This window comes from Delphinapterus leucas, chromosome 1, assembly GCF_059928025.1.
Source record: "Delphinapterus leucas isolate spDelLeu-1000000601 "Yukka" chromosome 1, BTC_Dleu_Yukka2, whole genome shotgun sequence".
In the NCBI taxonomy this organism is placed as follows: domain Eukaryota; kingdom Metazoa; phylum Chordata; class Mammalia; order Artiodactyla; family Monodontidae; genus Delphinapterus; species Delphinapterus leucas.
Genome location: NC_143129.1, coordinates 152,951,993 through 152,964,514, shown reverse-complemented (window position 1 = coordinate 152,964,514; position 12,522 = coordinate 152,951,993). Strand labels below are relative to the sequence as shown.

At 42.1% G+C, this 12,522-nt stretch overlaps 1 protein-coding gene across 2 annotated transcripts in view; it reads left to right on the top strand.

The window, feature by feature from the left end:
* The first annotated feature begins 2,190 nt into the window (after positions 1–2,190).
* Positions 2,191–12,522, top strand: part of NASP (nuclear autoantigenic sperm protein) — a 35,522-nt gene continuing 25,190 nt past the window's right edge. Inside the window, exon 1 of one of the 2 annotated variants that reach the window (XM_022575581.3) lies at positions 2,191–2,409. In XM_022575581.3, coding sequence (XP_022431289.1) covers positions 2,351–2,409 — 59 coding nt within the window. In that variant the 5' untranslated portion in view covers positions 2,191–2,350. The remainder of the gene's footprint in view (positions 2,410–12,522) is intronic. The other variant, XM_022575580.3, reaches the window with a different exon arrangement.

The window sequence follows — 12,522 nt, the reverse complement described above, 5'->3', positions numbered from 1 at the left end:
AATGTAATGTGTATTTGCTGATTTTTGAGCATAGATTTCTATATATTTAGTCACTAGAGCATATTAATAATATTAGTCATGTCTTCTCTATCTCTGCTTACTTTTTCGTCTGCTTGTTTCTGAGTGACATGAGCTAACAATTTCAGCTACAATTGTTGACTTATCTCTATTTCTTCTGCAATTCTTATAGTTGTTGCTTAATATATGATGGATATATTTAAGAAGTTTATTTCACTCTTATATAACATTTTTGGAGTAAGCAGACCAGAGCTTGTATGGTGGCTCTGTGACGCTAGGAACCTAGGCATCTTACTAATTTGTCATTCCTGGTGCATTGCCCTGATTGACTTGGTCCAAGTTAGTTCACCACCTCACCTTCTGAAAAGAGAAGCCCCTTCCCTTTGATATCACTATATGGAAGATGCACACATTGCTTTTGTTCACTTTCCATTGACCAGAGTGTCATCATGTGAGCACTTCTAGTTCCAGGGGACATTGACAATTTGGTTTTTATTCTGGGGGTTATGCACTAAAATAAATGCATAAATAAATAAAAATCAGGGTTCTATTACTACTATAGGAGAGAAAAATCGATATTGGAAGACAACTAGGAGTCTATCACAAGATCTCAGTGTTTTGTATGTAATCATTCATTTAATCCCTGTCTTTTCCATATACTTCTTCTACCCTCAACTTTCTCTCAGTTCAACCTCCTTTTTGTTTTACCCTCTCCAAAAAATAAACTTCCAGTTTTCCATTGCCCTGGGAAAGATGATTTAGAAGGTCTAACTGCTTCTTTTTATTTTTTTAAATTAACTTATTTATGTATTTATTTATTTTTGGCTGTGTTGCTGCACACGGGCTTTCTCTAGTTACCGCGAGCGGGGGCTACTCTTCATTGCATTGCACGGGCTTCTCATTGTGGTGGCTTCTCTTGTTGTGGAGCTCGGGCTCTAGGCACGCAGGCTTCAGTAGTTGCGGCACGCGGGCTCTAGAGCGCAGGCTCAGTAGCTGTGGCGTGCAGGGGCTTAGCTGCTCCACAGCATGTGGGATCTTCCCGGACCAGGGATTGAACCTGTGTCCCCTGCATTGGCAGGCGGATTCTTAACTGTGCCACCAGGGAAGCCCGCAGGTCCAGGTCTTTATCCCTAAAGATTTCAAACTGCCTGAGTCTTGACAGACTGGAATAAGAATCCTCCCCAAGAATCTTTCTCAGTATGTCTGAACCTGGACGGAAATAAAATTCCTGTTCTGACCTTTGTAGGCAAGGCCATGGTGGAAGGCAATGGGTTATGCTCCAGATGTCAGGAAGTGCAATTATCTTCCACTCAGCGACTTGCAGAAAATGAGGCACACTGCTTCCCATAAATGACTTGTCTTGCAACCTTCTGAGCTAGTCATACCTTCTTTGAACCTTGGTTTCTATTTCTACCAAATGGGACGGATAACACCGTTGTCACTAGTAGCGTTGCTGTTAAGATTAAGTAAGACAGCTAATAGCTTTAGAATGTCTAAGCACAGTGCCCCCGCACATAGTGGACAAACTATAAACCGTAGCTTGGAGTGGACGAAAAGAGCTGGGAGCTTTAAGCTAGTCAGATTTGGGAGTCTGGGTAGGGCCTAAGAGGATGGCTTCACCGGATTGGGCCAGCCGAAGGGGGCGGGCCCAGAGGGAGGAGCCAGCCGCGTCCCGCCGCAGCCCCCAGCTTTGAATCAAGCGCGGTAGTTTCAGGCGGTGGCCAATCCTAGGACAGCATTTCCTTGCGTCAGTTGTTGTTGAGGTTCAGAGCCACGCGTCTCTCACCGATATCTGTTCTAGCCGTTGCTGAAATACACGTGCTTGGCTCTTTCGTGTCCATCCGTTACGACTGAGCGGACCGACAGAAAGTCTCAGTTAACTTCCTGAGTATCCGGCCTGGAAACAGACTCTCGGCTACTCGCTCCGAACATGTAGTGCAGCCCCAGCTTCCCCTTCTCTGGAAGTCGCTGGCCGCCGTTCAGTCAGGAGTAGTAGTACCAAGATTCTAGTTCTTCTTACGCGACTTGCTAGAGAAGCAAAAAGTTGCTTTTTTCGAGGAAGCCAGGGAGGAAAGGTATCACGCAGAACCAGGTTGTGCGGGTGGGGGATGTCCTTGGGCAGGATTGGGGCTGGGTCCTGGCCCTTTAAACTCGAGGGGGAGGATCCGGAAGTGGATGGGCAGGGCGAAGGGCCCTGGTATATAAGAGGGCCCAGCCGCGCGGGGTCTCCAATCTGCCATTTTCTGTCCACGAATAAGTCTCTGGCTTTCCAAATTCTCTGTTTTTCCCACAGGCACTATCCCGTCCGCTGGTCCACCACCTCAGGCGAACGATGGCCGCAGAGTCCACAGCCACTGCCGCCATCACCGCGGAGCTGGTTTCCGCCGATAAGTAAGCTGGACCGTGGAAAGCTTGAGGCACTGGCCAGTCCGCAGGGAGGGGGTGGTGGACGGAGGCTAACCGGGAGGGACAGACCGGAGGGTGGGAGGGCTTTCCTTCCAGTGAACAACCGTCGCTGTTCGGGGAGGGCCGGACACTGGAGAAACCCACTTCTAGCAGAGAGCCTCGCTCATTGGCAGTAACGCCGGTCGGCTGGCGCCCCCTGCCCCGCTTTTCGCGGTCGCCATCTTGCCGGGGGCAGCGGCGGCTGTCTCCATCGCCTGTCCCTCTCCTTCCTCCCCAGGCCCGGGGCTATCGGCGGGGAGGCGGGGCCCCGGCGCGGCAGTGTACTTTCACGTCCCTGCTGTCCCCGCACTCCTGGCGTGCGCCTCCGGTAGGATCTCCAAACACATCGGGAAAATAACCAACAGAGATTTGGCGCCAAAAAAAAAAAAACTGCACGAGGGAGGAGGCCGGACCGGTGGGTCGGGATGGGCGGGGTCTCTCGGGGGCGGGGTCGTGCGCTCGTGCTTTCGCTTCCCTCCGCCGGCTTTGGAGCAGGGGGCGGGGCCCTGAGGAGGCGGGAAAACTCCATTGTTTGGGGCTGCGGCTCCCGAGCGCCTCGGACTTCCGCCGTGGGACGCGGAGAAGCTTGTGCCCCGCGGCCTCCTCGCTCACCTGGTACTCTCCTGCCCTCAGCAAGGCCCATTTTTTTTGTCTGTGGTGGAGAGCATCGTGGTTCTTTTAGACTTTGGGAACGTTGGCGGGGGACTTGGCTGCTTCTGGGGGATTTTATCGTGAGGCGAAGCATCTTCTAGCGCTGCGTCGAGGTCTTTTCACTTCTAGCAGTGTTTGGTTGCTAGGAGAATGGGCAGTATTAAGCGCGAAGTGTAACAGAAGGACTGGAAGGAATGATAGAAGACATGATTGCTATGAAAACGGCACAGTGCCACTCAGACATAAAGGTATTTTTTGAACGGTGAAGGGAAACAGGCCGTTATTCGAAGAAACAAGAAATAACCCAAATTATTAAGTGGCAGACTCTAGGATAAACCCTAGTATTTCAAGTTTTTATTTCCTCATTACTCATCCTTTCCCCCATCCCCAAAGCTTGAGAAGAAATTGCATGAAAATCTAATTAGCTAGTTAGAACAATAAAGGCATCATTCCTTAGTTAAGTAAGTTCCTGGGGCAATTCAGGGGTAAAGCGTTTCAGTCGTTTAAGGGGGAGGGTAAAGAAAATTTATGTGAGTTTAATAAACTACTAAGAATGCACATTATAATTCCAGTATAGCCATTGAAAGAATAAAAAACATGTTTAACTTCCAAGCCAGTAGAGAGAGAAAATTGAATGAGAAATAAACCACAATTCAGAGTTGATTTTGATACCGCTTTCATTGCTTAAGTGGTGAATCAAGTTGGGCTACAGTTTTGTCATCTGTTAAAAGCTACAATTTGGCTTCTGTCCCCTCATGCCATTAAACAACGTTGCTAAAGGTTATTAATGGTTGTCTAAATGTTAAATCAGTCTTTGTCCTTATTAGCTTTCTAAATAGTTCTAAGTAGTTGTTAACGTTTTTGTTTGTTACAAAAGAATATAGCAGTTTGTACTGTAGTGGTAAGGAGGAATGAGAAAGCTTAGAAAGAGAAAGTCTTATGTGATGCACTGAATTTTACTTTAACTGTCTTACAATTTCTGAGCTACTTATTCGTACCTTTAGATGAGAGATGTCAAAGTAAAAATAAGTGGTTTAGCTCAGTAATCCTTAAAGTTCTGGGGTTTGTCGTTCCTATTTCCATAAGTGGAAGGTTCATCTGTATTGGTGTGGGGCTTATTTTGGTGCTTAGTATTTGGCTGTTTAAAATGAGATGGATAGCCTCTTGTAAGTTAGCTTTATGATGAATTAATGTCACTGTAATTAGAATATATTTGTGTGAAAGATTTAGCTAATGTACCTGTGTACCTATATTTTGGTTGGGTGGAGGAGTTAGGTTCAGTATATTAGCTCAAATGTGTAAATGAGAAGAGTCTCTCTTGGTGGACCTGCAAAAAAAATCTATTTTCAGAAGATTTAAAAAAAAAATTTTTTTTCTTTTTTCCCGGTTGTGCCACGCGGCATTATACGATCTTAGTTCCCCCCCCAGGGATCAAACCCACACCTTCTGCATTGGAAGCACGGAGTCTTAACCACTGGACCACCAGGGAAGTCCCTGACCTTGTACTCTTAAGACAATTTACTCATCACATCCATTAACTTTGGTAATCTTTATATGCGTATCCGAAAGTATTCTCCACTTAACCACTTTAAACAACTGAGGTTCAGGGAGGGACTTCCCTGGTGGTCCAGCAGTTAAGACTCTGCTCCTAATGTAGAGGGCCCGGGTTCAATTCCTGGTCAGGGAACTAAGATCCCGAAAGCCACACAGCCTGGCCAAAAAAAAAAATTGGTTAAAAAAAAAAACACTGAGGGGTGGTGGTGGTGGTGGGATGAATTGGGAGATTGGGATTGACATATATACACTAATATGTATAAAATAGATAACTAATAAGAACCTGCTGCTGTATAAAAAAATAAAACTGAAAAAAATATATAGAGCGATGCAGAAATAAAAAGACAAATTCACAATTGTAAAAAAAATAAAAATGCCAAAAAATAGTAAGATTAATTGCAATTTTACAATTTGGGCTTTAAACATACACTGTTTCTTGGGCTGTGACAGTAGGGTAAAATGACCCAGTTTGTATAAATTTTATGAGGCTTGATAAATGCACTTTAATAATTGTCAGCTCATGACAAAATTAAATGACTCAATGAATGTTAATGTCTCCTTTCATATATCTAAATGCCTTGGTACAGTTTCAATATGTGGCATATGTATTGTAGTATGATCTATTAATAACGTGGATCAGAGAGAAGCAAAAGTCAAGGACAAATGTAATTTTTTGTGAGATGTACATTATTTTTTAACATCTAGCTGATTACCTTTGGATGCCAATTAAACATTACACCCTCTTGAAAAAAAAAAACAAAACACTGAGGTTCACCCTAAAGGTTCCACAAAAAAAAGATCATCGATTGGAATGCTTAATATTGTTAAGATGTTCATACTACCCAAAGAGATCTATGGATACAACACAGTCTCTGTTAAAATGCCAATGGCATTTTTTGCAGAAGTAGAAAAATGCATCCTAAAATTCATAAGAAATCTCAAGGGGTCCCACATAGCCAAAACAGTTTCTTTTGTTTGTTTGTTTTTGACCACGCCTCGAGGCTTGTGGATTTTAGTTCCTTGACCAGGGATTGAACTGGGATCCTAACCACTGGACCGCCAGGAAATTCCCTGCCAAAACAGTTTTGAAAAGAACGAAGTGTAGGTCTCACTTGCTGATACCAAAACATTGTGCTACTGGCATAAAGATAGACAAATAGAACAATGGAATGTAAAAGAAAGCCCAAAAATCCTTGCATATGGCCAAATGATCTTTGATAAGGATGCCAAGACCACTCAATGAAGAAAGGACATTCTTTTTTTTCTTCTTAAATTTATTTTTTTATTTTTGACTGCATTGGGTCTTTGTTGCTGCATGCGGGCTAAGCGGTGAGCGGGGGCTACTCTTCGTTGCAGTGGGCGGGCTTCTCACTGCAGTGGCTCCTCTTGTGGAGCACGGGCTCTAAGGCGTGCGGGCTTAGTTGTTCCGTGGCATGTGGGCTCTTGCCGGACCAGGGCTCGAAGCCATGTCCCCTGCATTGGCAGGCGTATTCTTAACCACTGGGCCACCAGGGAAGTCCCGGGATATTCTTTTCAACAAATGGTGTTGGGAAAACGGGATATGCACATGCAGGAGAATGAAGTTAGATCCTTATTTTACACCGTATACAAAAATGAGCTGAAAATGGATTAAAGACCTAAATGTAAGACCTGAAACTATAAATCTCCCAAAAGAAAGCATAAGTTAAAAGCTCCATGGGAATTCCCTGATGGTCCAGTGGTTAGCACTCACTTTCATTGCCATGGTCCAGGTTCAGTCCCTGGTTGGTGAACTAACATCCTGCAAGCCTCTCAGCGTGGCTTAAAAAAAAAAAAAAAAAAAATTCCCTGCCAGTTTTTCAGTACATTTTATTGAAGTACAGCATACTACAAAATGCACAAATGGTAAATGTACAGTTGAGTGAATTTTCACAAAGGGAAATTAGAAACAAAACATTATATGGAAACTCCCCCCCCCCAACCTTTTTAGTCATACTCCTCCCATCAAACCTAGCTCTTCTGACTTCTAACATTACAGTGTCATAGGTGGATATTGAACTTGTATTTATTTGTAAGGATACCATAAAACTTTATAGGGAGGGTCTTGCCTTGTGGTCCAGTGGTTAAGACTCCACGCTTCCACTTCAGGGGGTGCAGGTTCGATCCTTGGTCGGGGAGCTAAGATCCTGCATGCTGTGTGGCACAGCCAAAAAAACCCCAGAAAACTATAGGGAGGATGACAGATGATGCTAAATTTCTATGATGACTGGGAGCCAGGAAAACTGGGTTCTGTTTCTAGCTGCTGCGGTGGACCTCAGTTTTCCCATTTGTTAAATGGTGGCAGTAGTGGGGAGATTCTACAAGGAAATTTTTTTCAGGAAAGTTTTGTGAAGCAGTTTTCTTTCCTCCTACTTACTGGCATATTTTCCCTATATTTATTGAGCATTTGTCTTATTTAGTAGAGGCGCTGTAGTTAAGGAGACAGAAAAGATCTCTGCTTTCAAATGGAGCTTCGACTACTGGGATAGAGACCATGAATATATAGATTAGAGAATATCAGTGATAAAGTGCTATGCAAAGAATTACCCTAGTTTTAAGATGATGTGAGGTAAGTGGGTGGTTATTTATTTTTAATTAATTAATTTACTTATTTATTTTTGGCTGCACTGGGTCTTCGTTGCTGCGCACGGGCTTTCTCTATTTGCAGCGAGTGGGGGTTACTTTTCGTTGCAGGGCGTGGCTTCTTACTGTGGTGGCTTCTCTTTGCAGAGCATGGGCTCTAGGCACGCGGGCTTCAGTAGTTGTGGCACGTGGGCTTCAGTAGTCGTGGCACACAGGCTTCAGTAGTTGTGGCTTGTGGGCTCTAGAGCGCAGGCTCAGTAGTTGTGGCACATGGGCTTAGTTGCTCCGCGGCATGTAGGATCTTCCCCAACCAAGGCTGGAACCTGTGTCCCCTGCATTTGCAGGCGGATTCTTAACCACTGCACCATCAGTGCACGGGGAAGCCCTGGGTGGTTATTTTAGATTGGACGATCAGGGATGGCCACAATGAGATGAATGACAAGGGGCCAGTTATATGAAGTTTCTAACTGGGAAACTTCGTTCATAGAAATAGGGATAGCAGAGAATGTGGATACAGAGGCAAGCAGGTTGGTAGTTTTGGTGGTTGAGGAAGGGAGACTTCCTGTCTAATGGTTTCTGTTTGCTCAATGGGGTGTGAAGCAAGGTCGGCTTAGAAGTAAGGGGGAATGGAGTAGGGTGTAGGAGATTTGAGGAGAGATAGTAATGTTGGAAACTTGGAAGACATATTCTAGGGAATGTGGTAGGATTGCCAATGTTGTCCTTGTTTCAGATTTGGGGCCAAGAATTTAAAGAGAGTGCAGTCAGTGCTGTTGTTTCTTAAATGTTCAGCTTCTCTGCTCTAGCAGACACAGAATAGATGGCTTAGAGGGTTAAGACCTCTTGTGGAACTTAAAAGTTTGCCAGAAGAAAAGCCTTCTTCACAGGCTGAGGGTTTATGTTAAAGAAAAAAAATCTTTAAGATGAAACAACTGGAGATTTGTGGGTTTTTTTTTCATGACTGGTTGTCTGCCAGCAGCTACCTATTTGGTCTCTTGGTGCTTCCTTTCCTTCCCCTTAGATAGCACCATCTCTGCATTCAAACGTCCCAAGATGGATGCTTTTAAAAACATTTTCTCTGTGATATATGCGTTCAGTTGCTTTCTTTGCTTCTTCCCTTCATAGCCAGGCTTCTTTAGATAAAAGTCTGCAGAATTCCTGGTGTCCATTTTTCCCCCCCTTCTGTTTGCTTATACATTTAACAAATGTATTCAGTATATATTTTAATATGTCAGGTTTTAGAGATACAAAGATGAATAAGGTGTCAGTTTCTGGTCATCAGATCACAATCTAATTGGACAGGTGTGTTCTGAGAATATACACATTTGTTCAACCTGTCTCGATCTGGCTTCTTCATGTCATTTAAACAACATTGCTAAGGTGATCATGGATTGTCTAAATGCTAAAATAGTCCTTATTCTTAGCTTTCTAATGAGTTCTTTTTGCTGCCTTTTTGGCACCTCTTTGCTGCCTCTGATACCAGACACTCCCTCCTTAATTATGTCTTCTTTTGATGCTGCCTCCATTTCTTCCTATCTTTCTGTTCTTTCATTGTTAATGATTGCTAGAATCTATTGATTCCTTATGTGCCAAGCATTGAACTAAGCACTTTGTGAACTTTCTCATTTAATTTTCAAAACAGATCCTGTGAGATAGGTACTGTTAATAGTTGAGGAAACTGAGGTACTTCATATGGTAAGTGGCAAAGTCACTTGTTGTTAATCCTACCCTAGTGATTCAGAATTGGTCACTTTAACAAATATTGATTAGATAACCAGGCTTTGTGCTTGGTGCTAGGATACAGTTTAGGATAAGATAGACATGGTTTCTTAGATCTTAATCCTGATGGGGAATACAGAAAGTCAGTAGGCAATTGGAGTACAGAATGAGTTATGATGGGGTCGTGTAACTGGGTAAGTTACTTCTCTGGAAAATAGCCACAAGGTTTTTTGTGAGAGGATTAAATGAGAATGTAGTAGGCACTGCTATGTCTGACAGATGTTTGCTCTGAATTGCCTATTGAATGTTATCCATTTATTTATTTATTATTTTAAAAATATTTATTTGGCTGCGCTGGGTCTTAGTTGCAGCAGGCGGGATCTTAAGTTGCGGCCTGTGGGATCTACCACCAGGGAAGTCCCTGAATGCTATCCATTTAGGTGTTCCATAAGCACCTCAAAACCAGCTCAGTATGTACACCCCAATTTTCATTAATAATCTTGCTTTTGTACCTTATTTTGGTTGGATAGCACTCAGTTTCCCAATCCCAGAAATAAAAATTCTAGATTCCCCCTCCCTCCTTTTTCAATTTCTAAACAGTTACCAATATTTAGCAGTTTGGTAGTCTGTAACAGGGCTTAGAAATGTAAAGCCTAGAGGGCCAGATAGGAAAAAGTGAAGTGGTGGTGGGGATTGAAGTGAATTGTCCCTTAAAGGGCTAGGTCACTGTTCAACTTGAGCTGATTGGGGAGAATGTATGCCATAGTGGCAGGTATTTCTAATATTTAAAGAATATTGTAATTATTTCTTTGACTAGGAAATACATTCCTGGTTCAAAATCCAGGAGGGGAAGTACACAGTGAAATGTCCCTCCAACCCTTATTCCCTAATTACATAGATTTTCTCCTCCGAGTCCACCAGTGTTAGTAATTTATTATGTGTCCCTCAATGCTACCTTATGCATATACGAGCAGATTGTATGTAGTTATTAATTCTATATTATTGTGTAAATGGTAGCACACTTGACACATTTCTTAGCACTTAGCAGTATATCTTGGAGATGATTCCTCATTAGGGCATAGTTTCTTTCTTTTCTTTTTTTTAATGGCTGCATTGTATTCTATTCTGTGACTGTTTCAATGAGTTTCCTATTGATGGACATTTGAATTCTTTCCAGAATTTAATTGTTACAAATTGTGCTCTAGTGAATAACCGTGTAACCCTGGACTCATATATCTATAGGATAAATTTCTACAAGTGGAACTGCTGGATCAAAGAGTGTTCATTTGTTGTTTTTGATATTGCCAAATAGACCTTCATAGAAGTTTTGTGAATTTAAACTTATATTAGCAATATATGTGAAAACCTGTTACTCTTACATTCTTGTCTTTGACTATTTGATGGGTAAAAAATGCTTTCTCACTGTAATTTTGTGTTTCTCTGAAGAATGAGTGTGAGCATGTATTCAAATGTTTGAGATATTTGTGTTTCATTTTCTGTGAATGTGTTTATATCCTTTAATCTTTTCCTGTTGGACCTTTTTTCCTGTTGATTTAATATTCTGTATATATTCACTAAGTTAACCTTTTGTGAAATGAATGAGATGGAGTAGAATTTATCAGTCTTACATGATTTCTGAATATGAAAGGCCTTCTCCCGATGAGTTACAATGTAATTGGCCTGTGGTTTTCTTTAGTACTTTTCTGGTTTCAGAGTTTACATAATGATTTTTCAGGAGAAGCAGAAATCCAGATTTTTATGTGATATCTTCATAGTTTTAAATGTAGTAACTACCATAATTAACATTAAAAAATAATTGTGGGTAAACATGTCTATGGCTCAGATAGGACATGAACATGAGTTTATAATTTTTTTTCTAATATGGTGCTTGTTACAGTGTGGTCCCCAAACCAGCAGTAGCAGCATCACCTAGAAAGTTGTTAGAAATGCAAATTCCTGGACCTCATAATAGACCTACTGAACCAGAACTCTAGGGTTGGGGCTCAACAACGTGTTCTTTTTTTTTTTTTTTTTTTTATAAATTAATTTTATTTATTTTTATTTTTGGCTGCGTTGGGTCTTCGTTGCGGTGCATGGGCTTCTCTTATTGCGGAGCACGGTGCGCGGGCTTCAGTAGCTGTGGCTCACGGGCTCTAAAGCGCAGCTCAGTAGTTGTGGCTCACGGGCTTAGCTGCTCCGCGGCATGTGGGATCTGCCTGGGCCAGGGCTCGAACCCGTGTCCCCTGCATTGGCAGGCGGATTCTTAACCACTGTGCCACCAGGGAAGCCCTCAACGTGTTCTAACATGAGCTCCAAGTGATTCGTGTAGGTTGAAGTTTGAGAACCACTGCTTTAATCCATCTTTTCTTCTGACTATGCTAGTACATGCCCTTTTTGTCTAGGCTACTAAATAAGAATGGAAGTAAGTTTATCACTGCTGAGTGCTTTACAGTGCTATTTAATAGTATCTTCAACTGATATGCTTTTTTCCTCATTTTGTCCACTTCAAACTTTTGTACCACTGAGTATATAAAAGGTAAATTTGATCATATTACACCTTCAGTGCCTCAACTTAAGGATAAAAATTTAAAACCTTAGGTTGGCATCAAAACTGAATGATCTGGGACTTCTCCGGTAGTCCAGTGGTTAAAACTTTGCCTTCCAGTGCAGGGGGCATGGGTTCAGTCCCTCATCGGGGAACTAAGATCCCACATGCTGCACAGTGCAGCCAAAAATTCAAAACACAACAACAACAAAACCTTAAGAAACAACCTAAACGACCTGGTTCCAGCCTTGCTTCTAGGAAGTGGGGACATGGAAAGTGGGGTGAAGGAAGTTACAATGGTAAAGTCCAGGGAATTCCCTGGCATCCCAGTGGTTAGGACTCCACACTTCCACTACAGCGGGCCATGGGTTCCTTCGTAGGGGAAGATCCCGCATACTGTGGGGTGCGGCCAAAAAAAAAAAAAAAAGTAAATTCCAGTCTTGGAATTTACATTATAGTTTAAGGAGGTATTCTCCAAAGTAGAGAGGAATTAAGTTTTAATAACGATACAGAGATTGACAGTTGCCTTATTATTTATGACATTATCAGGGAGCTTTTCCAAAACAAACATGAATTCTATCTCAGGTTTAACAAATAAAATCTCTAGGGGTGCAACCCAGGCATCTATCTTTTGGATAAGCTTTCTAGTGAATTAATTATTATGCTCACCTCCGGTTAAGAATCATGGTCACATCAAGATGGGGAAGTTACATGGAAGTACGTGTGAGCTCAATATAAAATTTAAAACTTTCAACTAGAATAACAACAAAATTGAAAATGGCAACCTTACAAAACAGAGATCTAAATTAGTAGAGATATTCAAAGAAAGACTAGGTTAGCATTTGCCAGGCATGTTGTGTACTGAGTAAGGGGCAGAATTAAGTAACTTTCAATTCTAATATTTTAATCAAATACAAAAAACCTAAGATAACATTATCAGGACTCCATGTTTTAAATTACAGACTGGCTGATGGGAGTTATTTATTCTAGAC